This window comes from Tetrahymena thermophila, assembly GCF_000189635.1.
Source record: "Tetrahymena thermophila SB210 genomic scaffold scf_8254431, whole genome shotgun sequence".
In the NCBI taxonomy this organism is placed as follows: domain Eukaryota; phylum Ciliophora; class Oligohymenophorea; order Hymenostomatida; family Tetrahymenidae; genus Tetrahymena; species Tetrahymena thermophila.
The window spans coordinates 917,259-935,376 of NW_002476212.1; the positions used below are offsets into that span (position 1 = coordinate 917,259).

At 19.9% G+C, this 18,118-nt stretch overlaps 6 protein-coding genes across 6 annotated transcripts; 4 read left to right on the top strand and 2 right to left on the bottom strand. All coding sequences in view use genetic code 6, as the record gives it.

The window, feature by feature from the left end:
- Window positions 1–1,835: 1,835 nt before the first annotated feature.
- Window positions 1,836–3,129, bottom strand: TTHERM_00571640 (histidine phosphatase family (branch protein 1); the record flags this gene model as incomplete). The annotated part of the gene is made up of 5 exons (XM_001027670.2): window positions 1,836–2,053; window positions 2,111–2,212; window positions 2,351–2,501; window positions 2,635–2,709; window positions 2,839–3,129. 5 exons carry the CDS (start codon window positions 3,127–3,129, stop codon window positions 1,836–1,838), a joined length of 837 nt encoding a protein of 278 aa, XP_001027670.2.
- A 2,411-nt stretch (window positions 3,130–5,540) lies between these two features.
- On the top strand, window positions 5,541–5,795 carry TTHERM_00571630 (hypothetical protein; the record flags this gene model as incomplete). Its single annotated transcript, XM_001027669.1, has 1 exon — window positions 5,541–5,795. One exon carries the CDS (start codon window positions 5,541–5,543, stop codon window positions 5,793–5,795), a length of 255 nt encoding a protein of 84 aa, XP_001027669.1.
- Window positions 5,796–5,863: 68 nt separating this feature from the next.
- On the top strand, window positions 5,864–6,409 carry TTHERM_000571587 (transmembrane protein, putative; the record flags this gene model as incomplete). Its single annotated transcript, XM_012799769.1, has 1 exon — window positions 5,864–6,409. The coding sequence occupies one exon, from the start codon at window positions 5,864–5,866 to the stop codon at window positions 6,407–6,409; it is 546 nt and encodes a 181-aa protein (XP_012655223.1).
- A 4,243-nt stretch (window positions 6,410–10,652) lies between these two features.
- On the top strand, window positions 10,653–11,090 carry TTHERM_000571588 (hypothetical protein; the record flags this gene model as incomplete). The annotated part of the gene is made up of 1 exon (XM_012799770.1): window positions 10,653–11,090. One exon carries the CDS (start codon window positions 10,653–10,655, stop codon window positions 11,088–11,090), a length of 438 nt encoding a protein of 145 aa, XP_012655224.1.
- A 2,598-nt stretch (window positions 11,091–13,688) lies between these two features.
- Window positions 13,689–15,987, top strand: TTHERM_000571589 (kinase domain protein, putative; the record flags this gene model as incomplete). The annotated part of the gene is made up of 14 exons (XM_012799771.1): window positions 13,689–13,769; window positions 13,888–13,947; window positions 14,030–14,085; window positions 14,140–14,229; window positions 14,284–14,376; window positions 14,433–14,522; window positions 14,574–14,933; window positions 14,988–15,077; window positions 15,130–15,231; window positions 15,317–15,400; window positions 15,454–15,552; window positions 15,603–15,692; window positions 15,740–15,829; window positions 15,879–15,987. The coding sequence occupies 14 exons, from the start codon at window positions 13,689–13,691 to the stop codon at window positions 15,985–15,987; spliced, it is 1,494 nt and encodes a 497-aa protein (XP_012655225.1).
- A 1,040-nt stretch (window positions 15,988–17,027) lies between these two features.
- On the bottom strand, window positions 17,028–18,105 carry TTHERM_00571590 (transmembrane protein, putative; the record flags this gene model as incomplete). Its single annotated transcript, XM_001027665.2, has 6 exons — window positions 17,028–17,083; window positions 17,134–17,233; window positions 17,394–17,549; window positions 17,607–17,670; window positions 17,727–17,841; window positions 17,997–18,105. The coding sequence occupies 6 exons, from the start codon at window positions 18,103–18,105 to the stop codon at window positions 17,028–17,030; spliced, it is 600 nt and encodes a 199-aa protein (XP_001027665.2).
- Window positions 18,106–18,118: the final 13 nt, after the last annotated feature.

The window sequence follows — 18,118 nt, forward strand, 5'->3', positions numbered from 1 at the left end:
TATCTTCTTTAAAATAAATAAATAAATTCTTACATACTTTAAATTAATGTCTGATTGAGTGAGTATTTCTTTAGAAATAGAGAAATTAGGAAAATATAATAATTTATTATAGAATTTTTGTTTTCTCTGTATTCTTTATCTTTGTTCAAAATTTCCAAATACCCACTTACTTACTTTCATTATTTCAAGTAAGTTAGCAGTAAATGTTTTATAAGACACTCATGAAGTTCTTTGCTATAATCTATCCAAATTAAATGCATTTTTTACGTTTTGGAATTTCAGATTTAAAATTAAAATCATTATTCTTATTTCCTCAATTTATAAGTTATTATATGGCAGGTTTAATTTAAAAAAGAATCTTCTTTAGCATTTAGCAGAATACTATCTTTAATTTGATAATCTTTATTTTATTTAAAAAAAATAAAATTCAATTAAATGTTATAAACTTAGGATATTAATTAATTAAATATTTTATCGATTATCATTCATTTTCAATCAAATTATTTTAAAAGCAAGAAAATATTTATATTTATATTACAATCAACAATTAAGAAATTAAGATGAAACAAAAGCAGGTGATTTAATTTTTAAATTATTTTAATTTTTTTTATTTATTTTAAAGTATATTTTTGAAATTTTAAATCAAATTAAAAAAATAATTTTTGTTTATGATAAAATTTATTTATTTTAACATTTATAGTATTTCAAGATTCAAACTTTGCTTAAAATTATCTAAATGATATTATTAAGCATTTATTTAAAAGCAAACTCATATAAAAAATAAATAAATAATTAACAAGTATAAGAATTTTTGTTTGTTTGTCTTATTATTTAATTTTTCAACAAAATAAAAATTATGAATGTTGAATGAGTTTTTTAACTGAAAAATTAATAAAACTTAAAATAATAAGCTTTAAAAAACTCTTTAAATAAATTTACATTTTTAAAAATTGAATTATAACTATTTTTATTCATCTAACTAAACTTAAGTTGTAAAATTATAAACAAAATTTAAATGTTACGTAATATTATTTAGTTTAAAATTGATTGAAACCACAATTAAATATCTACTAATTCTTTAAATTTTTTATTAAATTAGATCTAGAATTAATTTATTGAAATTATAAAAAAAGAAGAAAAAATATAAAACAGTCATATTTCAAATTTATTTTAACTTAAAATTAAAACCAAATATTTAATATTCGAAATGTATTTGTAATTACAATTTAAGTATTTGAAATAAAGATTTTTACAAAAATGAAAATTTAATATTTTTTTTAAATTATAATCTTTTGTAAGATAAAATTTAAAGATTTAATTCACCTTTTTTATTTATAATTAAAATTGTAATTACTATAAGTACTCTTCTTTATGGATGTTCTAAAAATCATTTATTTACTTTTTTACTCCTTATTAAATTTTATTTAAAAATTCTTGTTCCTGATAAATAAGTAGCCCTTATAAAACATTAATTATGGTAAATATAATGAAAAAAAATTATATTTGAGATATTAAAAACATTTGTAACTAAATTAAAAAAAATTTTCAAAAATGTATCAACTTTTTTTCCTATACTCATTATAAAGTTACTAAAAAGTAGAAAAAAATAAAAACAATAATTAAATTTTTGAAGAATTTAATTTACAAAAAAGGAAAAATAGTTAACATAAATACACATATAGTTATAATATATTTAAATATAATATTAGTTTATGAGTAATTAATGATTCTTATTTATTAAATGTGTTTAGAAAAGTAAATTTAAATAAAATAGCTAGCTAAACCTTCAAGTATACCAGTATAGATAATAAATGAGCATTTTATTTTAGTCGGAATCAATAATTTTATTAGCTGTGATTTTTTATTAAGGGTTGAGATTGATGAGTTTTTAAGGTTAGATTTTCTATTTTTGTAACAGATTTTTCCATTTCGTTTGTTTCTATATTCAATTCTTCCAAATGATTAGACTCATTTAAATATTTTATTAGATATCTATCTTTTTCAGTGAGATCAAAAGCAGTAATGCCAGTATTATTATGCTAAATAAATGTTTCTTTTAAAAATAAATTTTAATTTGTCTAATATCTACATCATTAATTAATTTATTTACCTATACCCTGCTATCTAAATAAAAGCTAACCAACAGCCATATCTAAAAAATTTCCATGTGTAATAAATATAAAATCAGGCCTAGCACCATTTTAATTTTCCTCTTTATATAAAAATAGTTAAGTAATATAATCAATTAAGCCTTATTCTTAGTTTCATAATCACTATTCAAAAATTAACTGCAAATATTATTTTTGAAATGTATAAAATTGATAAATGAATAAATAAATATGCTTTTTACCGTAATATTTATGGCTTATTTCTATAATTTGCATCAATACCTTTTTAATTCTATCATATGCCTACTCATTTGTTTCTTTTTTCTCATGAAAAAACCAACCATCTTCTTTTATGCTTTCATCAATAACAAATGAGGGATATTTCTCTTGGAACTTTATTATGTTATTGTAAATAATTTAAAATATAGTTAATTAGTTAGTTAGACTGCTATTTATTGAATAATTTATTATATCGATTCAATTTTAATTCAAAATAGTAACTAAGTAAATCAAATAAAGTATTTACATATTTTCTTCCTTCTCCTCTAAACCCTTTTCCTTTATATTGTAACCCTCCTATCTCATGTAGTTCTCTGAAAATCTGTTATTTTTAATTGTGATTCAATTAATTCAGTTTTTTTAAAGAAATTGAGCTAGCCAAAAAATCATTATGAATAAACAAAATAAATAATGCTCAATGATATAATTTAAAGAGTAAGTAAATAAATACTTAGGCTTTGCAATTAAATTCATCTTGTATATATTTCGCAGTGTCTAATGCTCTAGAAAAGCAGCTTGAAAATACTATTTTTGACAATTTAATTATGTTTTCTCTGCTGATATAATCTTTTTTGTAATATTAATTTACCAATATTTGGTTTTATGCCTTTCTTTTTTAGATATCTTGCGCATGCTTCTGCCTATTTTTTACCTACCTCAGATAAATGAGGATCAGGTACTCTAGCATTTTCGTAGTTTTCAGATGTTTAATCTTTTATAACATTGTTGCTGCTTTCTGCATGGCGAACAAAAAAAATTCTTGCTTTTACTTATTCCTTTAATAAATAACTCATAAATTATTGATCACTTGTATAAAAACTGATGAATATATAAATAATATGATTTATAGAAGATCTATTAAATAGATAATTAATTAATTAATTATTTAAGTAAAATCAATAGGCTTAAAAGTTCAAGAATTATTTTGATAAATTGCGAAGGAGTATTTTTTTCTCAGTTATTTTATTGTATCAATTCATATTACATATATGTTAAATCAAAACATTTTTATCTGACTTACTTTTATATCATTATTATTTTAAAACAATTAACAAGCTATTGATGTATCATAGCAATAGTTAAAAGAATTCGCTTTCACAACATTTTTAATTAATTTTAAGTTATTTCAATTTTTTTTTTTTTTTTGAAAAATGACTAGTGAGCAATTGAAAGTAAATTAGAAATAAAAAAATGTATTTATTTATTTACTTATAAAAGGACTAAAAAGATAAATAAATATCAATAAATTTTGATACTTCTTTTTATAAATAAGATGTTTGATTACTGAATTAATAAATTCAAAGTTTTAGATTTTAAATACATATTTGTGTGGTAAAATATTTAAACAATACTTACTTATTTTTTAATTTACTGCAAAGTAGAAGAGCTCAAAATTTAATACTATATGGATTTTTTAATAATGATCTGTTAAAAATTATTGATTCAGTAATGGTACAAACATAAAATAAAATAAGATCAGCTTATTGAATGCTTTCTTTGAAATAGAGAAAATAAAAAATGCATTACAATAAAAAAATTATTCTACTTTATGGTTGATGATTCTTGAAAGTCTGCTTTTACAATAATAATATGTGAAATATTTATTTTAACAATACTCTTTTTTGATAAAAAAAATATATATTTATATGGAATTAATTTCTAAAAATATTTTTAATGTATTTTGAAAATTTTTTATTTTTATTCTATTAAAACATTATCACTCGTTAAGAATAAAGTAGCTCGTTTATTTTAATTATTATCTTAAAATAGTTAATAAGAAATAAAGACAAATGTAAATTTATTTGATTTTTCAATAGAATTTCAAACCAAAAAAATAATTTAATTGATTTTTACAATAAAAAATTCAATTTTTGAGATATTTTACAATATTTCATACAAAAGCTCTAAAAAGTTGAAAACAAAATTAATTGTAAAGACATAAAATTGTTTGCTATTAAAGGAACACAAAAAAGAACCAGTTCATCAATGGTTAACTTTTTTTATTTTATGAATATCAGCCATCAAAATAAATAAAACAATATATCACCAATAAATAAATTTAATGCAGCTGCCTTTATTTTCAATATTCAAAAGATAGATTACTAAGCAAATATATAAATTTATTTGGAAAGCATAAATTCTTCTTAAAATTACATTAAACATTTCCGACTTTGTTGATTTTGACTTACATTTTATCATTAGAGAAACTAAAAATAAAAAATTTTCTCTATGATTGTGGTTTCATATTTTTTACCAAAATAATTTATTGAACTTTCTATTGAAAAAAAGGAAAGTAAATTTAATTTTAATTTTTCATTAAGATTTATAAATAGATTTAAAATATCTTATAAATATCTATTAAAAATATTTGATTAATCAAAAATCGTTTTTAGGTAATTACTGAAATAAAATATCATTTATTTATTTGTTTATTTGACTTAACTTAAGAAAATGGATTCTTATTGATTTTTGAGTTAAATATAGCTTTATATTTAAATTATATTGAAAATTTTTTAGAATTGTAAATAAAGTCTTTGAATTCTAAATATATTTTGTCAGGTTGATAAATGAAATTTAGAATCAATTTAAAAAATGAATATATTTATATATATATTCATAAAAGTTAGTGAAATTACATAAATTTATAAAGCTTGAATCTAACGAAACACTAGGTATAATAAATGAGGGTAAGATTATGCATGATATAACAAAATTAAAAAAACAAACAATATAATTCCGCAAAATTAGATTTTGTAAAAATGGTAAAAATAAAATTATATTTTGTTAATAGTAATACTAAGATTAGTAAATATGTTTACATATCCACAAGATAAGTAGATTCAATCAGATATTAATTTGTAAGTATTTATTTTACATAATGCTTGATATTAATCACTCAAAATTCTTTTTGGTTTATAAATTAATTAAGATTGATTAGATTATTTATTCTTTTCTAAAAACCTACCAAGTATCTGTTTTATACTGGCAGTCTTTATTATATAAATTTTGCAAACGAATCCAGTCATAAAATATCAATAATAATTAATTAATTAAAAATAATTCAAAAGAGAAAAATCTTTGGAAAAAAAAAATCAGCTTTTTAAATTCATCTCTTATTACCAAAAATATAAATAAATATATTGATAAATATAAATGGGCTGCACTGCTGGTAAACCTAACTCTGAAAAACCTGAAAAGAAGAGAACTTTTTGCTCTCAAAATACCCAACCTTCCCACTATCAGAAGTCAGGAACTGTTGATATGAACCATTAAATCCCTGAGAATCACCGTGTCTCTGAATACTTTGAATCGGCTGACTTGTGCTTGGAAGTAGTGAGGGCTATTAAACAAAGAAAGAGAGAACAGTTTTAAGACTGCAAACTAAACAGTAGACTCTCTATTATGTGAAGAAAGCTAGTTAATAGTTTCTTCTCAGAAATCAATAAACCTATAGAATCTAAAAATGTATATAGAAAATGTCTAATAGGATATGTTACTTAAATTTTCCTTACTATAAAATTTAATTAAAACTCCTAAGGCGCATTAATTAAAAAAGAATAAATAAAAAAAATAATAATCATAATACAACTACTCCATCCATCCATCCCTCCCTTATTTATTTATTTAGCTTTAACAAAATTCGCGTACCAAAATGTATATAAATACCAAATTAATTAACTCTCTCAACTGCAAAATTATAATTCACCCACCAGATACATACAAATCACTAATCTTATATCTATAAAAAAAATACTTAATAAATATCATCTAATTTTTATATTCCTATTTCAATTTACTGCTTTTTGCTATATATTGTGTTACTACTTCTATTCTAAAAATTTACTATCATCTAAATCGCTTTATTTTTATTTTACAAATATTATTAATCAACCATTCAACTTATATATGGACATGTAAGTGTGGTAGTTATCAATTTTATTTTATATATTGCCTAATAAATTCAATTCTTTTAAATCATCATTTTCAGTTGCAGTCGTCACCAACTGGTGCTTTTTTACTGAAATTAAAAATCCTTCATCAAGGATCAGTAAATGACCCAATCTTAATTTTCCACATCCAGTAAAAATATTCATAGTAGAAAATTAATCACGAATGTATCTATGTTTGTTTGTATGTCTGATTAATTAATTAAAAGAAGAATTTGTAAATTTCATTAATCGACATAACTTAATTTCTCAATCTATTTTATTTAGATCGACTCAAAAACTGAAGTCTAAATTAGGTTTTTACTTTTTTTCTATTCTTTGCTTCATTATTCTTCCCTTTGCTCATTTATGGAAAAAGGAATAGATTGAGAATTAATAAATGAATACTTTAAAAGTATTTTAGGCATTTGTTCTACATAAAAAATAGAAAAAATAATTATATTGTCTATCTTACAGGAGCTGAATCGGTAATAACTCTATTAGTGTTAAATGCTAAACCTTTCTGCTTATATTGATTTAAAATTTATGAGTTTACCTTCGACTCTAAAAAAAGCTTATATAAATATAGCTGCTTTTTTAAATATATTCTAATAATTAATCAATATTTTGATATTATCTCTAAGGAAATGTGACATCATTTAGCGTAATAAAATTAACTTGATAAGAGAGTTCCAGATTGTAAATTTGCAACATAAATTATTTTTTATAACTGCTTCGTAGACTGTTACAAAGAGAACAAATGTTTCAAAATCATAATAAATGTCAAGCATTTTCGAGAAAGCTCGAAATTAAAATTATCAAATTGATTTTTTAAATGATACCAATTTCAATATTGCATAAAATAAGCTTTAAAAGGAAAAATTAAATATTAATCAGGTTTAATTGCTTAACACATGATGCGTCTATGTATTTCACTTCTTTGATATAAGTAATCTCAAAAAATTTAATGTGTATTTAAGTGTTTGAGATATAAGTAAGATAGGCAAAATATCATTCATACCCCTTCATCCATAACTAGTTGAAGATAATAATAAAATTCTATATCTGTATTTAGTTACGATTATATTTTAGATTATTTAGACAAATAGTATACAATAAATTAAAAAATAATATCATGATTACTTTGAAGCTATAAAAATACTACGAAAAAGCTAACAATTTTTTTTAATTGACTGATTGATTGATTTACTTTAATATTTATTTAACCTATATACATACAAATATTCATACATACTTACATACATGCAATTAATTTATTAAAAAAATGCAATTTTTTCTAATTAGTTTTCCTCACAACTCAATATTCAAGTGGTTCAGATATTTATCCTTCTAAAATAGGCTACAATTTTAACTACTTATTTCAATCACTTTCTTTTTCTTTTTAGTATCTGAAATACGCGTACATATGTACACTTTTTTAGTAGGATTAATTTAATTAACTTTTAAATATAATTTAGCAAACTAACAAATGGTTTTTTCTAGGAGCCAGTGTAATTTATTTTTTTGACAAAATATTTATCTTTAAAATGCTACTAATAACTTAGCTTTATTAGGGATTGAACCAAAATTATTTACATTATATTGGGGATTTAAATATCTTCTTTACTGATAATTAATATTGATTTACCCAAAGTAACCTGATCTTAAATATCAATAAAAAGAAAGTTGGGTAAAGCATTAAAGATTCAATTAAGCTCTCAAAACCTAATCAAATCTAATATCTTAAAACTTTTTTAAATATTGGAGAAGTAGGCTTTTTTAAAAAATATGAATTAATATTTTTCTAAATAATTTTCTTCTAAAATTTAAAAATTTATTGTGCTAAATGCTTAAAATACATACTCGAATAATCAATTAATACTAAAGTTTTCTTATTATAGTGGTATTTTTATACATTCATGTAATAAATAAAAAATTTAAAATATATAATCTTATGAACAAATGTATATACGTATACTCATTAGTGATGATAATCAAGATGAAAATTGTTTTGGAAAAGCTAGCAATAAAAACCTTAAATTTGTAATTGTAATAACTCAAAAATACGAAAAATTATACAAGATTTTAGGTCTTTCTTGGCTTTTTTAAATTTTGTAATTTAATTTTATTCAGATAAATAGATGGACGGACGAACGGATGGTATTTATCTTTTAGATATAATACGTTGTAAATAAATATAATATTTGGAAATCTGCCAGTAAAGTAATTACGAAATATTTAAAAAAATTATAGATGATATTAATTTACCAAATAAAATATGTTACTTTTAACTATAATTATACAATTCAATAAATTTATTTAATTATTTGCTACTATTAATTGATAGTCTCAAAGATGTAATACAATCTTAAATTTTAGATCTCCAAATGATTTTAAAATTTATCAAAAGATAAAGATAGAATTTAAAATATTACAAAACATCCATATAACATTTTAAAATTGGTTGTTTAAATTCATATAAAATAATTAAATAAAAACATTTATCTTACATCGATTTTTTATTTGAATATAGCTGTTTACGAACAAATAAAATATACTAGATTTTGAATGTGATACAAGATAACTATTTCTTAACAAATTTTCTACAGATTTTCAATATTTTATTGAAATTGTGCAAAAAACTGATATTGTTATTATTTATTTTCACAAAAATAAACAATATTTTCATAGATTTTGATAATTAGATATTTGAATATTTATCTACATATTTCAATAAAATTCCTTATTTTTTTGTTGCCTTGTTTTTATAAGTTAATAAAAGAAATGCCAAAGAAAATAATTAAGTGAAAGCAAAATAGAAATGCATTTACGCTTATCAATTTAAGTGTTATTTATTTTTCAAGATTTTAGCTTATTTTCTTAGTTTATGCTATTTGAACAGTAAGTATGATTTGTACATCCTAATAGTAAAATAAAATAAAATTTTTGTTTGACTGTAATTAAGACTGGCCTTTTTCTAAATAAGGTAAACATTGATTCTATTATCTTTTATTTACATTATTTCTCTTGTTAATGTAAATAAATTGTTAAAGTAAATAAAAATTTTTTAACTAGAATGAAAATAATACTGAATGGTTTTCAAAAAATTTGTAGCATATTATTTTTTCATTTGATCCATAAAAACTGTTACTGAAAGTAGATCCTCCAGATTACTTTTAAGAATTACTTAGCCTGAATCAAAGAATTTTAATTGGCATTTCCATGCTGTAAAACTAGTAATCATTAAATTTTATTTGCGTTTGTAACAAATAATGAATACAAAATTTAAATATAAAATCCTTCTTTATATAGTTGATAATTTAAAAATTTATTGTAAAAATATGCTAAAAGTAAGCAGAATTAACAAAATTAATCTAATTTACTTGATAAAAATCAATATTTTGTTTTTTTTAAATAAATTTAAAAAGTTGTTATTAAATTCTTCTTAATGAATGAATATACATACTCTACTCTACTAAAAATGATTATTTATTTATTTATTTATTTATAAATAACAACTTCTTAATGACTTTAAAAAATACAATTTAATTATAATAATTAAAAATTAATAATCCATTAATTAATTTGGGTGCTCTGGAATTATTTTTTTACTACAATTAAATATTATAAATGTGTTTTATAATTATTTGATTTAGTTCTACCATTCATTAAGTAATCTTTGTATTTTTCAGTTGGAATAATCTAAGTTATAGAGTTTCTGATAAAAAACGAAGACTGCTTATACTTTTGTAAAGAATATTTTATTGGATTATGATAGCAGCCATTACTTGCTTAAACGCTGTGCTCGTTTTAGATAAAAAATCTAATTCTAGATAATGTTTGTTTTTTAACCTATAAATTTAAAATTTAGTGCTAGCTGATAATTTATAATTAAGACATTTTAATTACAGATCAAACTTTGTATTTATTTTGAAAATTTTTAATCCAACGCATATTTAGTGCCAAAAATATACTTTATTAAATTAATGCAAATCTTTTATAATGGACTTATAATTTCATTCCAGATCATTATCGTTTTTATTTAGATATAAATTCTAATACATTTTTTTTTAAGTATAAAGTTTTAGCTAAAATATTTTTAAATTTTAACTTTCAATAACTGTAATTTTTAGATAATTTTATTAATAATAAAAATAATAGTAAACATTTCCTTTTTTACTTTTTTGCTATTTTAGTTTTAGCTGGTAAAAAAATACAATAGAATAAATTTCACAATAATATATAATTCTAAGTAAATATCCTACTGTGTATTAAAAAAAGTACAAAGAATAATTTTATTCAATTAAATATTACTCTCGTCTAATGAATACCCTTATGGATGTAAATCATGAAATCTTAGAAAGCAGCTAATATTTCTATTTAAAAAAACAAATAGAAATCTTAGTTAATTTTTTTAAGTATTTAGAAAATAACAATTCATAAAATAAAATACCCATAGAAATAAAATAGTTCCTTACTTTAGAAGAAAGTTGTATTTATAAAAACAATAATCTAAACTAAATTCATGAATTTCTTACGAAACTAGAGTTCCTAGAAATTGATATCATAGGTTGTTTTCCTTAAAGAACTGAAAACATAAATCTTTTGGCTTAAAGCATCAAATAATTCAGCAAACTAATAAAATTAAAAATAAAGATAAGACCTCATAATAGTAATTAGATTAATTTAGAAGATATTATTGTATCAATTGGCTCATTAGAATTGTTAGAAAAGCTTGTTTTATATTTTAGTGGTAACTACGTCTATAAAAATATGATGGCTCTTTCTAATCTCAGAGGACTTAAATAACTAAAGATTTTCATGAAAGATGGTTGTTTTGGTGATGGATAATTTTTATAATTATTCTCTTTTTTTTAAAATTTTTAAAAACTAAAACTCTTATAGTTAAGTATTATTTAAGATAGTATTGATGATTAAGATATCGTCATTTTATGTGACAGTCTTAAGAAGTTAACAAACTTAGAATGTTTGAAAATAGCTATAAAGTCATAGTAGATAACAATTTAATCTCTTTTTCTTATTGGATAGAGTTTCAAATATTTTACTAATTTAAGCTTATTAACTCTTTAACTTGGAGTTAATAAATATATTCTAAATTAAACTTTTGCTTTTAATGATTTCTTTTAAAACTTAAACAACTTACTTAGTCTAACTTTAGATTTTAGTTAATTTTAAATTAAATTAACAGGAATTTATGATATTTTTTAGAGCATAAGTTACCTTGCTTAGCTTAAACAGCTCAATTTAAAGTTTGATGAAAATCAAATAGACGACACGACAGCTCTAAATATTAGAAATAGTTTTAAAAAAATAGTAAATTTAAGGGATTTATTTTTATTGATAGGTAGTTAAAATAAAATAACCAACCGAGAGATAATATATATTAGTTAAGGTCTCTCTTAATTATAATCTTTAGAAAAATTTAAATTAATAATAAATTAAGATAATTAATTATATGCTTTAGGTTGGAATACATTATTTGAAGCCATAACAAGCATTAAATAACTAATCACATTAGAATTATACATTTACGACACTCTTGTTCCTATTTCTTCAATCAGAATTTTAGGGTAGAATTTGAAAAATCTTACACTTTTAAAAAGATTTGAGTATATTTTCTTGGCTAGCTCAACAATTGAAAATAATAACTAAAGACTAGAATTATTAAGTCAAAATTTTAATTCCTTACATAACCTATCTGATTTAACCCTTACTATTCCATACAATAGTACAAATATTAAAGGTCTGTATGTTTTATGTGATTCTTTTAATTAATTATTTAATTTGATAAATCTTTAACTAGTTATTCTAGAAAATAACATTTAGTAAGAGGGTGCTTGTCATGTAGCATCAGGCTTAAAACAATTAGTAAAATTGAATTATTTGTAATTGGATATTGGTTCTAAGAATTACATTGATAGCATTGGTATTTAGAAAATTGGTGAATCAATAGGTTATTAAAAAGAACTAAAATAGCTTTAATTAACTATCAATAGTTAAAATTATGTCGAACGCGAGGGCTCGTTGGGTCTTTCATAAGGAATAGCTTAGCTTCTTCATTTAAAGGAATTGTCTTTATTCTTTTATGATAACTTCATCAATAGTGATTCTATATTTACTATATCAAAATCATTTAGGTCTTTATAAATTTTAGAAGAATTGAATTTATGTATTGGTTTTAATAGTCATATTATTAGAAGTTATCTAAACTTAGAAATAGGTTTGTAGAGTTTAATCAATCTAAAAAAGTTTAGCTTAAATATCGATAGTAGGAACAAATATCATTTTGATAGCTATTTATAATTAATAAAAGCACTAAATTAATTACCTAAACTTATAGATTTTTCACTTACTATTTAGCCTCTTGATCAAAATCTATAAGAATTAGACAGTTAATTGATTTACGACTAAATAAAAAGTTTAAAGAATCTTTAAAAGCTAAAAATATATACACCATTTAAACTTAATTTTTAGATTTTAACATTAATAGAAGAATTGCCATAGCTTAAACAAAACTAAATAGATTTTTAATATTTTTAAGCTATTTAATTTCAAAGAGAGTACGTGTTTAATGAATATTTATTGCAAAAAAGTAGAGTATAAAAACTATCAATTAAAATATTAGATAATGAATATAATGGAAGAAATTTTTATAATTTTTATGGCTTGGATCGCGCTTTAGAATATTATTCTCATATAACCCACTTTGAATTTAGTTTTACTAATTAAGAAAATTAAGAAGAAATTATATTCCATGCAATAAGTCATTTAAAGAATTTAATAGAATTAAATATTTAATTTTCCTTTCAAACAAATCCAAAAAATTTTTTAAAATACTTTACTAATTTCAAAAAACTTTTAAAATTTAGTCAATATTATAGAGGAATAAAATAATAGTCTTTGAAAAAATTGTTTATTAGGCATCTAAAGAGATTAGTTGTAATTAATATTTGACTATAATGGATGTGATATATTTATTTGAATGCTCTTTCAACAAATATTAAATAAATTTAAATTTATAATAAAAAGATGAATTTACAATTTTATAATATTAAATCCCATTTATTTTATAAATAATTAATGTATATTTGTTATTTTAAAAACCATTATTACATAAATTTCAAAATTAAATAAAAATTACCTTCTTTTTTTGATTTAACAAATATTCAAAATAAAATTAATTTAATTTTTAGATAAATTAATTGATAAAGATAAAATTTAAATTTATAAAAATAAATTAATACATAAATGTAGAATTTAATGTAAAATGATAAATTTAATATGAATCAATTTATTGAGATTATAAATTAAGTTTTAATAATAAGAATTTTATTCTAAAAATTATTGAAATTAAATGAAAATAAATTTATTATTTCTAAATTAGAAATCACATTTATTTTATCAAAATTTAATTTAATATTAATTGTTTTTAATAGTCAATTGAATTTACCCATAAATTTGAAAGTTAAATCAAAATTCTCTTTGTTTTTGTGTTAATAAATAATCTATCAAAATTTATTTAATTTTAAGATAAAAAATATTGATTAGGTTAGAATTCTTAGCTAAAATTGAAATTTATAAAAATAAATAAACACAAAGAAATAGAATTTCATGTAAAATAATAAATTTAATAAAAATTTATTTATTTAGATTTTAAATTTGGTTTTAATTTATGAGAATTATTTTTTTTAATAGTAGATGCAGAATTTATTTATAAAAGATGAAAATAAATTTACCATTGATCTAGATAAGTAAATAAGTTAGAATGTATTAATAACTTAAAAGTCTTGTTTTTATTAAATTAGCTTTTATTTACTTCAAAACTAAAATATGAATATTAATGAATCAATTAATAAAGATTATAAATAAATAGAGTTGCTTAAGGTCAATTTTAAGTAAATTTAATTAATATTGTTAATCTTAATTTTCTAATACATTTTATATTTTAGTTCTTTGAAATTTGATGGAGATTATTTTTTATAAAATCTTTATGAATTATCTTCGAAATGCACAAGCTTAATATCATTAAGTATTTGTTTGGAGTAAGTTTTTATTTCATTCTGAATTTTATTAAAAATATTTTATTTTAATTAATAAGTTCAACATTAATAAATGATTTGTCTTTGGTTTCAATTTAGAAATTACTCTCGAATTCCTTAAAAATTAAGTGTCTATAATTAAATCTATCGTAAATAAATGTTTTTATTTTTTTTTAAATTTAATATCAAATTAAATATAGATAAAATCTAATTACAAAGGAAGGAGCATACATATTAGCTAAGGGAATAAGAGGAAATTTAAATTTGTAGTCAATTTCTTTGAATTTTGAGTAAGCAACTAATTATTTTTATTTTTACTTTAAAATATTTTAGTAAAAATTAGATTTGTAGTTAAGGACTAAAAAGTTTATCAAACTCTTTAAGGGAACTTAAATATTTAACTTAACTAGAGCTTAGCTTGGAGTAAGTTTTTATTTTAATTTTTTCCTTAAACTTCAAAAATATATTAGGAAAAATTAAATTGAGTCAGATGCAGCAATAGAATTTGGAAAACTGTTAGAATAAACCTAACAATTAGAATCTTTAGTGCTCAATTTTAAGTAATTTTATTAAAGATAATTTGATATTTTTCTCATTTATTTCGCATATATTAGTAATAACAAAATTAAAACAGAAGGTGCATTTTAAATTTGTAAAGGAATATCTAAGTGTAGTAAAATCAAAGATTTAGTGTTGATGTTTAAGTATGTGGTTATAATTTATTTTAAAAATTCTTATTATTCCTTAAAATAAAAGCAATATTTACCTGATTTACGATTAATAAAAATACGGACTTTAGCCTTTAGGTATTTAAATTAGTAAATGCAGACATTTAAAAAAGTTAGTTTTAGATTTAGGGTAATTAAATTAAACTTATTTTTTACTTAATTTATTAGAAATATTAAAAAATTTTTATTAATTTCTCTATGATTGTAAAAAAAAGCTAAAATTCAAATTCTAGCTACAATGAGCTTTTACCGATTTTAACTAATTGCACAAATTTAAGACATTTGTAGTTTGACTTTAAGTACATTATTGCATCAATATTTACATCTAAATATTGTTAAATTTTATTTTAAGTTCAAAAACAACGGAGTTTTAATTAAAAAGTGAATTGAATTAGTTCTATTTTGTTATAGAAAGAGCTAATTACATAACATATCTTTCTCTTAAAATAGAGTAATTTTAATTTTTAATTTACCATATAATATCTTAAAATTTTCTTTTAGAAATTACACTTTTGGAACTTAAGGAGGATAACTATTGGTCAATGAATTGCTTAAATGTAAAAATTTAATAACTCTCTAGCTTAGTTTGATGTAAAAAATTAAAATTTAGATTATATTTGATATATATTTTATCTTAGAGAAACAAACATCTCAATTGCTGACTTTGAATCACTTATTTTGGAATCTAGGAGGAGATTAAATCTTAGCTAATTTTATTGCATTGTTTAGTAAATTTTTATTTAATCAAATAGTATATCTTATTCAGATAATTTTCAGGTAGTCTTGGCTGACATAACTTCAACTCAAAAAAAGCAAATATTAATATCTATTTAAAAAGAGTGCTAAAATGGTTTAATACTCTTTGGTATTTACTAAATCCTTTTGAAAAAAATGCTACTAGCTTAGAGAGAAGAAATTTGAAAATATATTGTTAATATGGATGATAAAAATTTTTAATTTATCTTAAAAATATAGAGTGTATATTTATTTAAAATAATTTGAAGAAATTAATTCAAATATTTAAACAAGTTTATGTTAAAAATCATAAATAAATTTATATTTATTTTTTAAAAACAACACAAGGAAATATTTATTATTTTCAGTTAAAATTATACAATTAAGATATTCTCTTTTTATTTTGATTTCTTTTTGAATTTTTTTAATTATATTAAAGATAATTTTATTTTAATTAAAATTTTTGTACGTTTTTAGATATTTAAATAATCTAAATATTTTAAAAACAATATTTAATGCATTTTTTAGAAGTAAATAAAAAAGTAAAAATAAATAACAATTTAATAAAATATATTTACTTCGACTAAAATCTAAGTTTTAATTTTAAAAATATTATTAAAAGTTTTATTTTATGCTTCTTTGGTTTTAATTGATAAAATTATTTGCAGATAAAATATGTAAACTTAATAATTTTACTACCATTTAATAAATAAATAAGAAAACTAAGATTTAATTTTAGAAAATAACTTTTAAGATATATTGAAAGTTTAATATAAATTATAAACTGAACAAAATTATAAATAATGATAATTTTGATATTCAAATTAGAACAAACTTATTTAAATTTAGTAATAATCTTGAATTGTAATATATATATTTAGAGGTAAAAGTTATTTGTAATTTCAACTAAGATGGAAATCAAAACTAAATAATATTATTTTTTTGGGTATCTTGTTTTTAATTTAAAGTAATAGATTTAATTAATTAGCAATTAATAAAATAAATAATTTGGTTAAGAAATTTCTACTCATAAAAAAATTTATAACAATTCTCTAATATTTAAATAAAAATTTAAAAACATCAATTTATTTATTAGTTGATTAATTTGTTTATTTATTTGAGATTTTATTTATTTTTTACGAATACATTATAATATTTGGAAATATAAATTATTCTACAGGCAATATTGAATCAACTTTGTACTGATTATGATTATTAGGCTTCTTAAGCTTATTACTAAAGCTTCTCTATTATTAAAATAAATTTTTAAAAGTTAGTTATTAAGTTAAAAACTTACCCATATCTACATTTTTCATACAGAAGTACATAAGAATCATTACTACTATAAAGATACCTTATCCACTTAATAAAGACATAATATTAAAGCCTTCAACTTCCTTTTTAAATATTTAATATTAAAAGTTATTTGTTTCTAATTAATTAAAATAATTATTTGTTTATTGTGCTATTAGCATTCTAACACTATTATAAAATTTACTTAAGTCAATAATTCATTTATATATTATTTGTTAACTGATTTAAATTAATAATCATTACTTCAAAATATCTTATAATTTTAGATTAAAGAGGCTTGATAATAACTTAGTTAGGCTTAGTAAATTCCTAAACTCTTTCGTATGTGTTTGGATCAATAGAGTAGATAGTTACTTGATTATCTTCATCACTAATTAAAGGGTTGTAGATTACAATGATCTAGATATAAACAAATATATTTCCATATCACAATAAACATATTTACAAACAAAATACCTTAAAATATTAATATAACTTGGATGTAAATTCGATAGTGTGTTTGCCAGGTGTTATTCCTTTACTTTATTATAATTTTTAATTAATTTTAACTTTAAATTGCTCATTTTATAATTTTACAGGACAAAATGATCATCTTCAGTCAAAAATGCTGTTTATGTGCCATCATCAAGACTAATGTAGGAGTTTTAATGATCTTAAATAGAATCTTTCATGTTTAACTAAGATTTTTCAACTTTGATTTATTAATTTTTAAAAGAATATAAGCTATTAAATATTTTTCATTTTCGCATAAATAAAAACTATTTTGAATGTAAATGTATTAGATTTAGGTTTTCAATTTTGCAAATTTGGATCTACTAAACTAAATATGTAAAAAAAAGTAAGTACATTGTCTGATAACTTGTCCTCTGATAGTCAAGGTATTTTAGAGTTCAAATTCGCCATAACATACTGCTAAAATAACTAAAATAGCTAAAATTTATAAAATTTTTCTCATCTTATATATGTAT